The sequence below is a fragment of the Sapajus apella genome, unplaced genomic scaffold, assembly GCF_009761245.1.
Source record: "Sapajus apella isolate SASKATOON/1434 unplaced genomic scaffold, GSC_monkey_1.0 scaffold3, whole genome shotgun sequence".
Lineage (NCBI taxonomy): Eukaryota > Metazoa > Chordata > Mammalia > Primates > Cebidae > Sapajus > Sapajus apella.
Genome location: NW_022436943.1, coordinates 44,037,392 through 44,053,092, shown reverse-complemented (window position 1 = coordinate 44,053,092; position 15,701 = coordinate 44,037,392). Strand labels below are relative to the sequence as shown.

The window sequence follows — 15,701 nt, the reverse complement described above, 5'->3', positions numbered from 1 at the left end:
AGAACAACAATTTCCCTATATTAGGTCAGGTGATAAAATTCAACTGCTGAAGGACTCTCTTACCCAGACTATGTCTTGCATACGCCCGATTCTCAAGGAATACACCAAAAAGCACAAGACTTCAGATGGTGCCTTCACGGAGATGTGACATGCGCGCTTAAACAGTTCAAGAGTAGAGGCGGCTGGCAGCACAGCTGCTTAGCATGGGTTCTGTGTTTTACAGTTTACGAGGAAGTTTCACATATAGTAGCTCCTTGAATACTCTAATGACTGTGAGTTAGTAGGGCTGAGGAGAATTTTAGGAGACTTATCCAAGATTGTATGCCTAAAAAGCATCAGAAGCAGGATTCAAACCTAATCTTCAGATGTGAAATTTAGTACTGCTTCAGACTGTATCAAATCCAAAATGAATAAATATCAGTATTGTGATACCAAAAATAAATGGCTTAGACAGTCAAGAAGGGCAACATCGATATTTATGGTATTGGTATATCTAAATTTCACAGGATGTATTTTGGAGAAAAAGATATATGAGATGTAAGGAATAAGCTCAAAGAGTTGTTCCTTTATCTCAGTGAGGGGCAATGATTTTAGAGCATAATTGCCCCAGTTAACACTTCAAAGCAGGCAGTGCGTATGGATTCGTTTGATGTGCAAATCACTCAATCTACATCAAGCATTAATTTAAAATCTCTCCTGCTCTCTTCTTTTTAAATTTCAGCAACTGGACCTTCATTCCTGCCCCAAGCCAATTGTTTTCATCATTCATTCCTTCCTGTCAGCTAAGATTACAAGACTGGGCTTGGTGGCCTGAAGACGAGCGACTTGCCTTGGAGAAAAGAAGGGCTGCAGTGCCACCAGAGAACGTGACGTCAGACACCATCTGTAGTGAGCGGCGCACCAGATGTAGAGTGCTCAGTCAGCTTTAGCTCTCAGGAGTCATATGTAACTGTCCCAGACTCCTCCATCAGTTTCAGCAACTACAAGGGATAGCCTGCAAAAGTACCATGAGAAATATCAGAATAAAACTTTCTAGAACAATACAAGGTTAAAGAGGTGAGGTGACTGGAAGTACACAGCATAGCATTGAAATAATGACAACCAACAGCATGTGTAGATCTTAATCATCCCACTTCTTACCCAACCGATTCACCCAGGTACGCAAGGGCCGAAGAGTTGAGAAATGGACATTTTTATCTACTTCTCCAAGCCCGCATCCCCAGTAACAATAGTCCCTTTTTAAATTGTGATTTATTTCCTAATTCTTGCTGAGTTGACTTTCACTTGTAGGTAAAGAAAAATATTTCAAATAGAGACCCACCTTTTATTTAAGTATGAAGCAGCTGTTACTTTTTAAATAATGACTTATCTTTCAGTGGTTTAGAATGAGTCCTGAGTGTTCCCATTAGCATATACTGAGCAGGAATTAAATAAAGCATCAGATACTGATCTGAGCTGTAAGCTAGTAGAATCTGAGCCAAAGTAGACTGCTTAAATTGATAAGCTTGGCTAAAGAGTTGTGTGCAGAGAAGATGATTAATTCTGGGACTGCACTCACACCAAGGTCTCCTGTCTTATAACCAAGAGTTACAGCTTTATTTATAGAGAGCGAATTATGGGTATATTTTTCAGAAAAGAATGTCATCTGATATACATATACATATAAACAACTCATGTTGTTGGAGTTAACGAATTATCCCCATTTCATGGTTTTCAATGGAAATACTGAGCAACTTACTGATCTTTGTTTTTGCCTGTGCTATACATGCATGCATTTTCAAGCAAGTAATAGAGCGGCCTCATTTAATTCTGGATGATGCTGGGTTTTACATATAGACCCAATTCTATAATCAAATCTATCGGTAGTATCTGCAGTTCTTTCAGAATTCCAGGGAAATATAATGACCTGATATTTTTCTACAGGAATATTTTCAGTCATTATACGGCACATTACGGATTTAATGCTTTCATGTTTATCTCTCAAAACAAACTCACTAAGAATAACACCTATTGATTTTGAAGTCATTTTTCTTAAACCTTGAAAATGAGCTCTAGTATCTCTATAAACATTTCTAATGCTTTTCCTGTAGTTTACACAGACAGACATCTATTGTTAGACTTGTGTGTTTTTAAAGAATCATATGTTAACAAATACCCATGCAAAGAGCTTTGAAAAGTACAACCGTGTTAAAGGAACATGATTTTATTCACTCAGATATATTTGTTTATTGAGTTGCAGGGTTTTATTTTAAATCAGCATTTCCCCAAAGAATATATCATGTGACACTAGTTCCAAGAGGCTTGACCAAGTGGTGTTTTGCTGGGGGGAGAGAAGGGTTTGTTAATAAACTTTATTAAATACTGAGATGAAAAATGTTAAGCTGATTTCATGATTGCCTCCTTGAAGGCTTTAAAGTTCATTGTGATTCTTCAAGGGGAAATCTGGTGAGCCATTCCTCACACTTACCTACAGGACTTCTTTCTAATGGAGCATCTTGTGAAGCTAGTGTTTTGTTTTGTTTTGTTTTGTTTTGTTTTTTTAATGCTTTAGAAAACACAGCTTTAGGATATTGACTTTTTGTTTGTTTCTATTTTCAAATGCTGAAAAGTCAAGTCCCAGCTTGAATACCATAGAAAAGCTTTGATGCATTTGTAAATTATATTGCACTCTTTCACTATATATTTTCAGAATCACTGGAATGTTGTTATACAAGAGAATTATACTTGTGGATTGTAAATAACCTATTAAAATACATATATTAATGACAATAGTTTAATTCAACAATATGTAATCTAAGGTGCTCGGTTCTACATGAAGTATGAGTTAACTACTCATAATTAAGTTGCCAAGATTCTATTATATATTTATAGACAAATTAAAAATGATCATAATTACAAATATGATTTCCTTATCACTTAAGTTTTGGACTGATTAATATCTGTGTGGGGGTCAATGGAAACTATATTCTCTACATTTATAAAAATTTAATTTAATTATTTATATTTTAGGAAAATATATTTAAATAAAATTAATGCATTTTCTGAAGTAAATTAAAATGTTGCTAGCAAGAAATAGAAAATTTGACTAAGATAATTGTGTATATGAATCATTTTTTCCCTCCAAGTTAAAATGTATCATAATAGAGAGGCTCTACTGCATCAATTTCCAATACTCATTTTTTTCTCATTTTGAATTCAAGTTCCAATGACTTTACACTGCAGACTTTAATCTTGTCTGATGTGTGCCAGGGTGTATGACACAACTCATAGGTCTGGATCATGCCTGGGTACAGTCAATGAATCAACCGAGTCACTTTGAGGAATTTGTTTTTGTCCAATTTGCTCTGTGCTCAATCCCACGAATTATTAAATTTACAATGTTTGTCCCCAAATGAAAACCAATATAAATGAATGATGTTTTAACCTGTACTTTATGGGAAGTTGCCTATTTGTCAGTAGATGTGGTTAAGTGAGTCCTCTGGTGTGGTGACGTCCTTTTAAGCTTATCTCACAGGGATTTAAAGAAGGCCAATAGGTATATAGGTATTGGTTTTTCTTTCTCTGACTTGAACTAAGTGGAGAAACAAAACCATAAACCTATTGCAAACTACCCAGGCAGAGATATTTACGTAATTCATCCACTAGTGCAATTAAAATCCTGAAAACACATGCCCCTTGTTGACTCTGCTTGATTGAAGCAGGAAAGAGTGGTCTTGATGATCAGAAAGTTTTTAAATTAATGGACAGGGCCTTTTTGGCCCCTGTTTTACAAACGTTATATATTCCATCTAGAGGGGATTGGAGTAGGCTACGGTGAGGAAGTAATTTTTGGATGTATCTGGACTTCTAAAAAAATGTGCCTATATTTATAGCACCATGAATATTATGTAAAATTTATATATGAATTAAATAAATATTCACCTCTGATTTCCAGTGCAGAAGTTTATATTACATTCTAAATATATAATAGGATGACCTGGACAGTGGTTTTATGGTACTCATAGAGGAGCATGGGAGTATGAAGACCAGCCTCGCTATTCTCTTTCACCAAATGCTGATGGATAAGGGGGATGCCACCAGCAACATGTTTGTGTGATCGCTACTTTTTTTCTGAGTTCATTAAAAAATATACAGGTCTTCTTTCCCCTCCTCCCATTGCAGCAAAGTTTAACAGATCCCTAGAATGTTAATATTGTCCCCAAATTATTAAGTTGAATATAATTTCAGGGTGGGTCTCTTCACCTAGGGCTTAGGGCTCTCATTTTTAACTATGTTTTCGTGGGAGTTGAGACCAAGCTCCAAATATGCAAATTCTCTGCTGTACTAGAATGTGGTTTGTGTTTAAATTGCTTCTAATAAATGTAAAGGACTGGGGTTTCAAAGTCTTTTTAGTAGTTGAAACTTTGGTAATATTAAGATTAAATTTAGAACTCTAGAATTACAATTTTGAAGAAACCTTAGAGGTGATCAAGCATATTTTAGCCCAAAGTTTATTATTGCAACAGTACTAACTTAACGTATATGATTTGCTAGTAATATAGCAACATCGTATATCATATAAAAATGAATATAAACCAATTAAAACTTTTTAATGCTTGTACCACTTAAAGTCATCCCACATATACACCATGGCCCAGGTGCTACATCTTTGGAAACACTGACCTTGTATAATATTCCATTAAGCTCAGGAATCTCTTCCTGAACATCCCTTGAAATTATTCATCCAGTCTGAAATTAAAAATTCCCAGGTATGGGAGGGAAGTACCTCATCTCCCCAGGCAGGTCATTCTATTGCTGGATGGGTAGGGATGTCTGAAAGTTCTTACACTGTTAGAGCCAAAACTTCTGGCTGGATGTTGTGACTCACATCTGTAATCCCAATGCTTTGGGAAGCAAGAGGATCACCTGAGGCCAGGAGTTCGAGAGCTTGTAGACCAGCCTGAACAAGATAGTGAGGCTCCATCTTTAAAACAAAACGAAACAAACTTCTGCCTGCCTTTCAGTCATGACCCTGGTTCTACCCTAGAAAATACTGGAAATCCAATTTCCTGTCCACATGAATATCCTATATAAAAAGACAAGTCAAGGCTGGCAGCTACTAAGTAATGTAAAATGATCTGAAAATGGCTTTCAATAGGGCATTTAAAATTCTTCATTTTCATCTTTAAAGAACTATAGTTACCAATATTAAAATCTTCTATAACACTTAGTGGTGAGATATTTGGCAATAATTGGCAATTTGGCAATATCCATACAAATTTTAAAATGCCTGTACCTTTTGACTTGTGGGAATTTATTCTGGAGGTATAACTGCATGAGTGCACAAAGGCTAAAATCTAAAGATCATCTCTGCCACGTTGCTTGCAAGAAGACCGTTGAAAAAGTCAGTATGACCATCACTAGCTGAATAAATCCTGGCACAGGGCTATGCCTGGATATTCTGCAATGGTTGACAAAGAATGGTCGATCTTTAAGTGCTAATATGGACAAAATCTCTAAGCAGAAGCTCTGCAAGGTGCATATCTGTGTTTTGGATTTTTTGTTTGTTTGTTTGTTTTGAGACGGAGTCTCGCTCTGTCGCCAGGCTGGAGTGCAGTGGCCCGATTTCAGCTTACTACAACTTCCCCTCTGGGGTTCAAGCGATTCTCCTCCCTCAGCCTCCTGAGTAGCTGGGTTACAGACGCACACCACCACGCCCAGCTAATTTTTGTATTTTTAGTACAGACGGGGTTCCACCATGCTGGCCAGGAAGGTCTCGATCTCCTGACCACTTGATCTGCCCACGTTGGCCTCCCAAAGTGCTGGGATTACAGGCGTGAGCCACCACGCCCTGCTGTTTGTTTTTTTAAGTGGTTCTCCAGAAGAGTCAAACTGCCTCCTCCACTCACCCTATGGGGGCATTTTGTAAATCTGTGGTAATGCCGTTTGGTTGTTACAATATTTGGGGGAAATGGGCACATTATTGGTATTTAATGAACAAGAGCCAAAGTTGGTGGATATTCTGCTGATGACAGCCCTACATCCAGTGGAACTGTTTCCCACACAACATTTGTGTGTTCTGGGTTGTTTGTGTTGGTAAAAAACCTGTTTATGATGATCCAAGCCTAGATCTTGACTACCTTTTATATATGAAAATATTTTGACAGATTCAATATATTCTGAATTTTCTAGGTATGCAACTGCCGTGTGTATGAAAGAAAGATTATGTTTCTGTTTTACTCAGGTCATTACCAAAAGGTATTAACATTTTATAAAACTGAGTCTGCGTGGTACTTGAGTTACAAACACCTGACTTAGCACCACTTCAGTCATGGCTGGTGAGCGTAAAAGGCAAATGTTTGACTACTTCGTTTTGTCTTTTAAGTGTCGCTGTCCCCAAGCATCTCCATATTGAAGTGCATACTGTTTTATTATCATTACTTTGCCTTTCCAAAAATTTTGCCTATGGTTAAGAGATAGCAATTTTTAAAAGTCCTAAGTATGTATAGGTTGTATTACTGTACTAGACACATCCTATAGATCTCCTCAAACTCCTTCAGTACCATCATGGTATCTCCTAAAAGTCCAGCTGTTTACCCAACCCAGCACCACCCTAGCTGGCTCTGCCTGACCGAAGCGTTTAGCCACTTAGAGCCAACCAATTGCTTGCCTGGAAATGCGGCCTCCCCTCCCCCTCTTAGTTTGGTGGCTGCCAGGCAGCCAGGCAGAGGAGACGTATACTTCAATTTCTGGGTTCTATCATCAATTCCAGACTTGGATGAACAGCGCACTGCAGGCCACAGGAGCCAGATTCCAGAGCAGCTGCTGGGTAGTAACCTGAGCAAGGCAGAACTGTAGGGGATTTAAATCTTTTTGGGGCCACACAGGGGTCAATAACATGGAGAAACTGAGCAAATAAATAATCCTTTTCTTCTTCTTTTTGAGACCAGAGTCATACTCTGTAGCCCAGGTTGGAGTGCAGTGATGCGATCTCAGCTCACTGCAGCCTTCTGCCTCTTGGGATCAAGCAATTCTCCTGCCTCAGCCTCCTGATTAGCTGGAATTACAGGTGCACGCCACCACCCTCATTTACTTTATTTTTTTAATATACACAGGGTTTCACCATGTTGGCCAGGATGGTCTCGAACTCCTGACCTCAAGTCATCTGCCTGCCTTGGCCTTTCAAAGTGCTGAGATTACAGATGTGAGCCACCATGCCCAGCTCTTCCTCTTTTATGTACCTGTGTGAGGCATGGTTTCTCTGTACACCCTCTATCCTGAAAGCCATCCCACGTGACTGAGAAGACACTTAGCGGTTGGCTGTGTCTCTCTGGGCCTCACAAAGCACTAATGTCACCTTGCCTTGCTTTGCTGCCTTCCCTGCCTTTCCCCGCCCTTTTTTTTCATCATCTCGGTGTCTCCCAAATAAAGCATCAGCACAAATCCTTGCCTCAGATTTTGTTTTCTAGGAAACTTCCTAAGACCATTATTTATGGATTCCACCTTTTGACAGCAAAGGAGACATTAAAAGTACTGCTTATAGAAGGGGTGTTTGGGCCTGATTAGTTGAGAAACAATGGACACATATAATATGCTTGTACGTGTATTAAAATGTCTGAAGGATACATTTAAAAAAATGTTTAAAGCCTCTTACTATCAGTCACTGCTTAGAAATGGGACTAGAGATGATGGGTATGACCTTAATACCCTTCTATATTATATGAACTTCTTAAATGTGCATTTCAAAATTTTCTTTTAAAAACTTTCTTTTTTTTATGGGTAATGTTCTGATACGGTGAATAATAGCTTTAACCTGTCTATAAAATCCTGAATAATAGAACTATTTGAATGTGTGACCAGAAATCAATTATCATGTCACTTACAGTCCTCTAAATTACACTAAATTTGATTTCACTGGGGGAAGCAAGTCTAATACCTCATTAAAATGACTAAACCATGTCCAAGTAGAATATGGAATCACATTTGAATGATAACAGAAAAGCCACAGGAACCTCTCTTTTGGCCTTTTATTCTCTATTATTTTTTTCCTTGGAAAAAATGAGGCCTTTTCTTGGAAGAGTGTAAGAGCCCATAGAAGGCACATTGCCTGGACAGTGTCACAGCAAGAAGAGTTGGGCAGAAGCGGGAGATGGTGAAAAAGTAAGCCCTATGGGAACAGGAGGCAAGATAGGAAACTGACACACACTCAGACCATCCATTGCATTTTGGCAGCGTGGTCAGGAAGAGGCATCCCCTGGACAAAGCCTCCCACTGACTCTGATCTCGGAGGTAGGGACACTCCTGCTCTCATGCCTGGCCTCATGGCTGTGATTTTGCCTTGGATTGGACCAGGGCCTGGACATGTTGAAAGAAAACGTTCTTCTCCAGAAACAAAGCCAGTGATATTTTCAGTAATTTTCCTTTATAATTCTTTGGATGAATAAAGCCTATTTACTCCTAAGAACTCAAAGACAATTCCAGGAAACACTAACAATAATGCCTCATTCATTCACTGTAGCTCCCCTGCTTCCTAATTCTCATCTGCACAAGAGAGTAAGGAACTTCTTCCTCTCCAAGTTTTCTGGGTCTCATGAGAAAGGGAAACACAGTCCAAAAAGTAAGCAATTTCATTTATCTTCAACTATGGCCTTCACACTAAGGCCTTAATAAATGAAATTTTTGAAAGCTTCTTGCACTTGGCCTCTCAATGTTTTTGGAAATGAGTGGAAGCTAACGTCTATGTACAACAAGCTACCTCACAACCTAGTGGCTTAGAACACAGCAACATATTGTTTCTCATTATTCTGTGGGTTGGCTGGGCAGCTCTTTACTGGTTTTGCCTGGGCTCCCTCATGTGGCTGTATTTATCTGGAGCATGCGCTAGGTTGGAAGATGCCAGATGCCTCATTCACATGCCTGGCAGCTGGTGTGGCTATCAGGGCACCTCTGTTCTCTTCCACATGTCCTCTCACCTTCTACTAGGCTAGACCAGGTCTCCTATGTGGCTCCCTTATATGGAAGGCAAGGTTCTACAAAAGCAAAAGAGAAGCTACAAGGTTCTCAAGGCCTAGGTCCCAGCTCACAGCATGTCATTTATGCCACATTCTACCGGTCGAAGAAAGTCACATTGCCTGCTCGGATGCAAGGAGTAGGGGAATAGATTCCATCTCTTGGTAGAAGGAACACAAAGCTTTGTGGCTATATTTAACTGACCACATTCTACCCTCTGGACACATTTTTATTCATTCCACATGAAAAATAATATAGACTAAAGTCCAATATTTCATGATCATCTGTTAGGGATAACTCTCTAGGATGCTGTTTCTTAAAATCTACAATATTGTGACCTACAAAAGCCAAATTAACTGCCTTCTTACATCCAAAATACAATGGTGAGGCAGAGACACGATGGATAACTGCAAGAGATGCTTCCTTTCATTGAGGAACTAGTCACTAGTTCACAGTAATTCTAAAATCCAGCTAGGATGGGACAGTATTTGAGGATCTTCTGTAAGTGGTTTTGCTTAAAGTTGCAGTTTCTAAGAACCTATGGATGACTTGAGGACTTAACAATAGTCCGAGGATGCAACTGATTAGTTTTCTTATCCTGCTTCCTGTCCATTGAAATTTGGAGGCCGCTTTTCAGTTTGACACCAATTTCTTACAGTTTTATGAGATTTCTGGTGCCAAGAAAATTAAGGAGGAAAGAATAGTCTTTTCACTAAATAGTGCTGGAATGAATCTGTATTCAAAGGAATGAAGCTGTATCCCTTCACAAAATTAAGACTATAAAGAAATTAAGCCAAAATGGGTCATAGACCTAAATGCAGGAGCTAAACTATAATGTAAAAAAAAACCTCACAGAATGGGAGTAAATATTTGCAAATCATATATCTAATTGGAAACTAGAATCCAGAATATAAAGAACTCTTACAACTCAACAAAAGACAAATAACCCAATTTAAAAAATGGTCAAAAGATCTGAGTGAACATTTCTTCAAATTAGATATGTAAACACATGAAAAGATGCTTAACATCATTAGTTATCAGGTAAATGCAAATCAAAACCACAGTGAGATACTACTTCATATCATTCACTTGTGAAAAAACACAAGTGTTGGCAAGGATGTGGAGAAACCAGAACCCTCATCCATTGCTGGAATGTCAAGTGGTACAGCTACTTTGGAAAACAGTCTGTCATTTTCTCAAAAACCTCAACATGGAGCCACCATACAGCCCAGTAATTCCACTCCTAGGCATATAACCCAAGATAACAGAAAACATGTCCATGTGCAAACTTGTACCCAAAGGTCCATAGCAGCATTATTCATAATACCAAAAAAGGTATTATGAATCAACCCAAATGTCCATCAACTGATAAATGGATAAACAAAATGTAGCAGATTCATACATCATTAAACTATAAAAAGGGTGAAGAACTGATTCATGTTACAATATGAACTTTGAAAACCTCATGCTAAGTGAAAGAAGCCAGACACAAAAGGCCATATATTGTATGTACCGTATGAGTCAATTTATATGAAATGTCCTACTATAGGCAAATCCATAGGGACAGAAAGCAGATTAATGACAAATGTCCTCCCCCCCAACACACACACACACACTGGTAACTATGTGTGATGATGGATATGTTACATTGTGGTAATCATTTCACAATGTGTATGTATATCAAATCATTGTGTTATACATCTTGAATACGTACAATTTTTATTTGTTAAATATACCTCAATAAAGCTGAAGGAAAAAAATGTAGATTAGTGGTTGCTAGGGAGTGGTGGAAAGGAAAAGAAGAAATATTGCTAACAGATATGTGGTTTCCATTTGGAGTGATGAAATGTTCTGGAAGTAGATGCGGGTGATGATTGGACACTTTGTGAATATACTAAAACCACGGAATCATACACTTTAAAGGGCGAATTTTAGTGTATATGATTACATTTCTACTAAAAGAGACTTTGTGGGCTTTCTGTATATCAAGTTAAACTCTAGTCTGTTGAGGACAATCATACCCGCCATTCTTTTCTTGACAGGTCTCTATTGTGTCCAGGTGCTGTGAAACACTACCCTTTAGATTCTGAAAAGGCCTTTTGTCTAGCTGAGAGGGTCTACTTTTAAATCATTAACTTATTTTAAATGTCTTAATAAAGGATTATATAGCCACACCTTTGGCTTGATTCTTTTTCTGAGGCTATTTCTTACTTAGAAAATTTTTTGCCGCTGGAGATACTGAAAGTAGAAAATAATTTATTTTCCAGCCCAGAATATCTTAAGCCCTTCATATCTCCTCTAAATTCTGCTGGAAAACTGAACATATCTTGAATTAGTTTACCTATCTTTTCCTATACCTTATCATACTCAGCTGAACAAACAGATAAAAGGCCATTGATACTGTCAACATTGTCTGGAAATATCCTTAATTAGATCCATGAGTTCATTAGGTAGAACTTCTCTTTTCCAATTTATTTAGACAACAGTTTGCTAAATATACCATCACTACATACCACAGCTGAGCTACTTGGACCCAGTGAGTCCCTCTTTCCCAAGAAAAAAGGGCTTGAAAATGGCCTCAACTGGGTGAGGTGGTTAATGTTTGTAATCTGAGCACTTTGGGAGGCTGAGGCAGGAGGATCACTTGAAGCCAGGAGTTCAAGACTAGCCTGGGCAACATATCAAGACCATATCTCTACACACACGCGTGCACACACATACACACACACGTACACACTCCACTCCAGGTAACATATCAAGACCACATCTCTACACACACACACACACACACACACACACACACACACACACACACACACACACTTACTCACTCCAGGTAAGGTGGTGCTTTCCTGTAATCCTAGCTACCAGGAAGCTGCTTGGGATTGTTTGAGCCAGGGAGGTCAAGGCCTCAGTGAACTGTGATCCTGTCACTGCACTCTAGCCTAGAGAACAGAGCAAGATCCTGTTCCACCCTCACCCACGAGTAAAAAGAGATGCCCAAATGCACCATATAGTCACCAAGACATGGTGTAATCTGTTTCAAAATTGTATTCATTCTAGTGGGTATTTAGAGGCATCTTATTATGGTTTTAATTTGCATTCCTTTGATGACTGAAGATGTTGAGCATCTTTTCATGTGCTTATTGCCATTCCTATATTCTCTTTTGTGAAATGTTTTTTTCAAATCTTTTGCCCATTAAAAAAAATTTGGGTTATGTCTTATCATTAAGCTGTAAGAGTGCTTCTGATATTCTAGAAAAAAGCCCTTTGTGAGATACATGCATTGCAAATAATTTCTCCCAGTCTGTGGCTTACATTTTCACTCTCCGAGTGGTCCTTTAAAAGAGCAGCTTTTAGATATTGAGGCAAAATTTATTTTTTTTAATGTTATGGTTTGTAATTTTTGTGTCCTTTCTAGGAAATCTTTGTTTTATTCCAAGAGTGATGAAGATTTTTCTGTTTGCCTCTATAAGTTTAATGGTTTTGGATTTTAAATGTAGGATTATGATCCATATCATATTAATAGCTGCAAATGGTAGGAAGTTATGGTTGAAGGTAATTTATTTTTCCATATGGATGGATGCTCACTTACTCATTTTTTTTAAAAGACCTTTTTTCTTCAATGAAAATTTCGATACGTAGGTGCTCCTATAAGCTTTTATTCTGTTCCATTGATACATATGTTTTTTCCAATTCCAACAGTAAATTGTTTTCATTACTATAACTTTATAGTAAGTCTTGAAGTAAAGAAATAAGTCTCTCAACTTTGTTCTTTTGTTACAAAGTTATTTGGCCATCCTATGTCCTTTTAATAAGTGATTATGTCAATGTAGTTTTTCTGTTTATACTTTTGCTTTCAATCAGGTTAACTGATATAATTTACATGTTAAATTTCAAACAGCATTACAAGTTTATCCAGCACATTCACATAAAGAAGCATTTTAAATGGCATCAGGCTTACGGGTTATCTTCAAACTTGTTTTAATGTATATCATTAAGTATGGCAGAAAACCACGATCCTTAAAAGAAAGGAATAAAAACAAACAAAAAAAAGGATAACCCAAAACTTGCAGAGATCCTGTGTTTGGATAAGCAGTGTGGTTCAACACATACAAGTTCTCATTCTAGCTCTGTAATTGCTGAGCTATGTGATCCTGGATAGAACACTTAATCTTGCTATACTTCAATTTCTTATCTATAAAATGGGAAATAGCTACCTAATAGGGCTGTAATGAGATAATCATGTAAAATGATTAAGTCTGTCACCAGTGCTCAATAAACATTAGTCATGATTGTCATCTTTATATGATCCCTGTGAAGTCAGCATTATTTTCCCCATTTTTAGTAGAGCAAATTGAGGCTATGAGAGCTTTTCTTTCCTATGACCATTACTCTGTTCCCAGGAATGTTTTCAAATTGCCTGATCTAATGGATTATACTTTAAAACCAACTGGTCCCTCTCATATTATAAATGCTTATTAGTCTGATTAAATAAATTTACATTTAAAAGCACCTATTGGTACAGCGTTTTTTTCCTTTTGAGATAGGATATAAATCTTTCTCCCAGGCTGGAGTACAGTGGGGTGCAATCATGGCTCACTGCAGCCTCGACCTTCTAGGATCAAGCAGTCCTCCCACCTCAGCCTAAGTAGCTTAAGACCCCTCCTAAGTAGCTACAGGAGTGTGCTACCATGTGCAGCTAATTTATTTTTTGTAGAGATCTGGTCTCACTATGTTGCCCAGGCTGGTCTTGAACTCCTAGGCTCAAGCAATCCTCCTGCCTCAACCTCCCAGAGTGCTGGGATTACACGTGTGAGCCATGGTACAGAATTTCAAAAGACAATTTTGCTAACTTCATAGAATCTTTGAAATATTGGCTTACTCTTGCAATTCCTATGATAGTGAACAATTCAGACAAAAAGGAGCATTTCAAATCAGCAATTTCATGGAACCCCTAGAAATGCTTTTTGAAAGCATTCACTTTAAATTCAACATAGGCAAGCAAAGCACATGTGATAAGCAAATTTCTTTAATTGGAAGAAACTATAAAGATGGTAGATTTGATTACATAAAAACTAAACATTTCAGAACACTATAAACAAAAGGACAAAGGGCCAATATCCTTAACATAAAAGAACACGTATAAACAAGTAAGAAAAAGTCAAAAACAGTTCAAAATAAAAATGGGCAAAAGCTAGAAATAAACAATTACAGAGGTGCCAACACGTTTTTTAGAAAAGCATCCCTTACTCTTTTCAGTTGTCAAAAAGGAAATGAGGACTCTGCTGGTAGGAATACATATTAGTCTTATCAGGAAGGCAATTAAAAGCATACTTGAAAATAATCAGTGACATGCTGGGAAGATTCATTAAAGTTTTATGTGTTACAGGGAAAGACTGAATCTTTATGTCCAATAGTGGGGGATAAGTTAAACAAATTGCGGTTCTTCTGTATTAGGCAGTTAGTAAAATAATGACATAAAATTCACAACATATTGTTAAGTGAAAAGCAGGTTATAAATTCATATACACACAACACACATGCATAAACACATATGATTCCAATTTTGAAAATATTTAAAAAATTACATACATTTCAAAAATATTAACAGTGGTTATGTCTAGACAGTAGGGGGGAAATGTTGGTCGTTTTTTTTCACCTGCATTTTCAGGTTTTCTACCAAGGGAAAAGATACTTTTTTCCTGGGAGACTGTACTTAGTGTTATTTTCATTATGTCTTATTTTCACAATTTATCTTCTTTCTTCATTTTTGATTCCAAACAAACATTTAATAGCCCCAACAAAGGTGGCTCTAGGGCTGAGGCCTGTTTGAATTTTTTTTGTCAATATTCTTTATATCAGGAGCAGTTCAATAAACTATGCTCTTGGAATACGTGGGAAAAGTCATTGGCAATATCTTACTTAAGTCTAAGAAATGTAAGGTGGAACTTAGTATACATAACAACAAAGACGTGTAATCCAAAAAGTAAAAAAAAAAAATTCTGTTTATTGTAACAATTAAATAACTAAGAGTAAACATTTTAAAACATATAAAAATAACTTTAACATTAAAATATAGCAACACCGTATAAAATATGTATCTAAATAAAAATACATTAACATAGCATCCCCAAAACTATACAAATGTAGTATATTCATGAAATTCTTCAGAAATATAACATCTATTCTTTGAATAAAGTTTAAAATTTGTTTATAATTTTCAAACTAAGAAAAGAAGTAGTAAATAATAGCTCCATCCAATTTATAATTGTCCTAAAAGAATGATTTTGTATCATTTCTTGCTTGTCTTTTCTAACACCCATTCAATCACCTAGGGAAAGAAAAAATATGATTATAATAGATTTCTACTGAAAACACAAGTAATAGAAAAATATATTGTAAAAACTTCAAAAGAACATGGCGGAAAATTTAAAATAAAAAGGAAGATATTGAAATTTTATTCTTAAAAACACATTTTATTTTCTAATGGAAGAATATTTTTGTTGGACTTCCAATGCTGAGTACAATATTGTTCTCATTGGATGAAATAAAGATTCTGCTCCATTTTCTCACCTTTATATGAAAATATGCTTCAAATGGTCAATCAAATAAACTAAACTTTGAAAATAGCTAACCAAAATGGATTGGTTTTTCCAGCGTGTCAGATAAATTATTTTTTCTTTTGCTTTCTTGGCATCCCCTTAGCAACT

At 37.0% G+C, this 15,701-nt stretch overlaps 2 protein-coding genes across 5 annotated transcripts in view; one reads left to right on the top strand and one right to left on the bottom strand.

Moving 5' to 3' along the window:
- Positions 1–3,927, top strand: part of SNTB1 (syntrophin beta 1) — a 278,639-nt gene extending 274,712 nt beyond the window's left edge. For 2 of the 3 annotated variants that reach the window (XM_032252745.1, XM_032252736.1), the window contains one exon: positions 722–3,846. In XM_032252745.1, coding sequence (XP_032108636.1) covers positions 722–814 — 93 coding nt within the window. In that variant the 3' untranslated portion in view covers positions 815–3,846. Of the gene's footprint in view, positions 1–721 lie in introns of all 3 variants that reach the window. The other variant, XR_004261087.1, reaches the window with a different exon arrangement.
- A 10,644-nt stretch (positions 3,928–14,571) lies between these two features.
- Positions 14,572–15,701, bottom strand: part of MTBP (MDM2 binding protein) — a 73,921-nt gene continuing 72,791 nt past the window's right edge. For both annotated transcript variants that reach the window (XM_032252704.1, XM_032252713.1), the window contains exon 22: positions 14,572–15,322. In XM_032252704.1, coding sequence (XP_032108595.1) covers positions 15,284–15,322 — 39 coding nt within the window. In that variant the 3' untranslated portion in view covers positions 14,572–15,283. The remainder of the gene's footprint in view (positions 15,323–15,701) is intronic.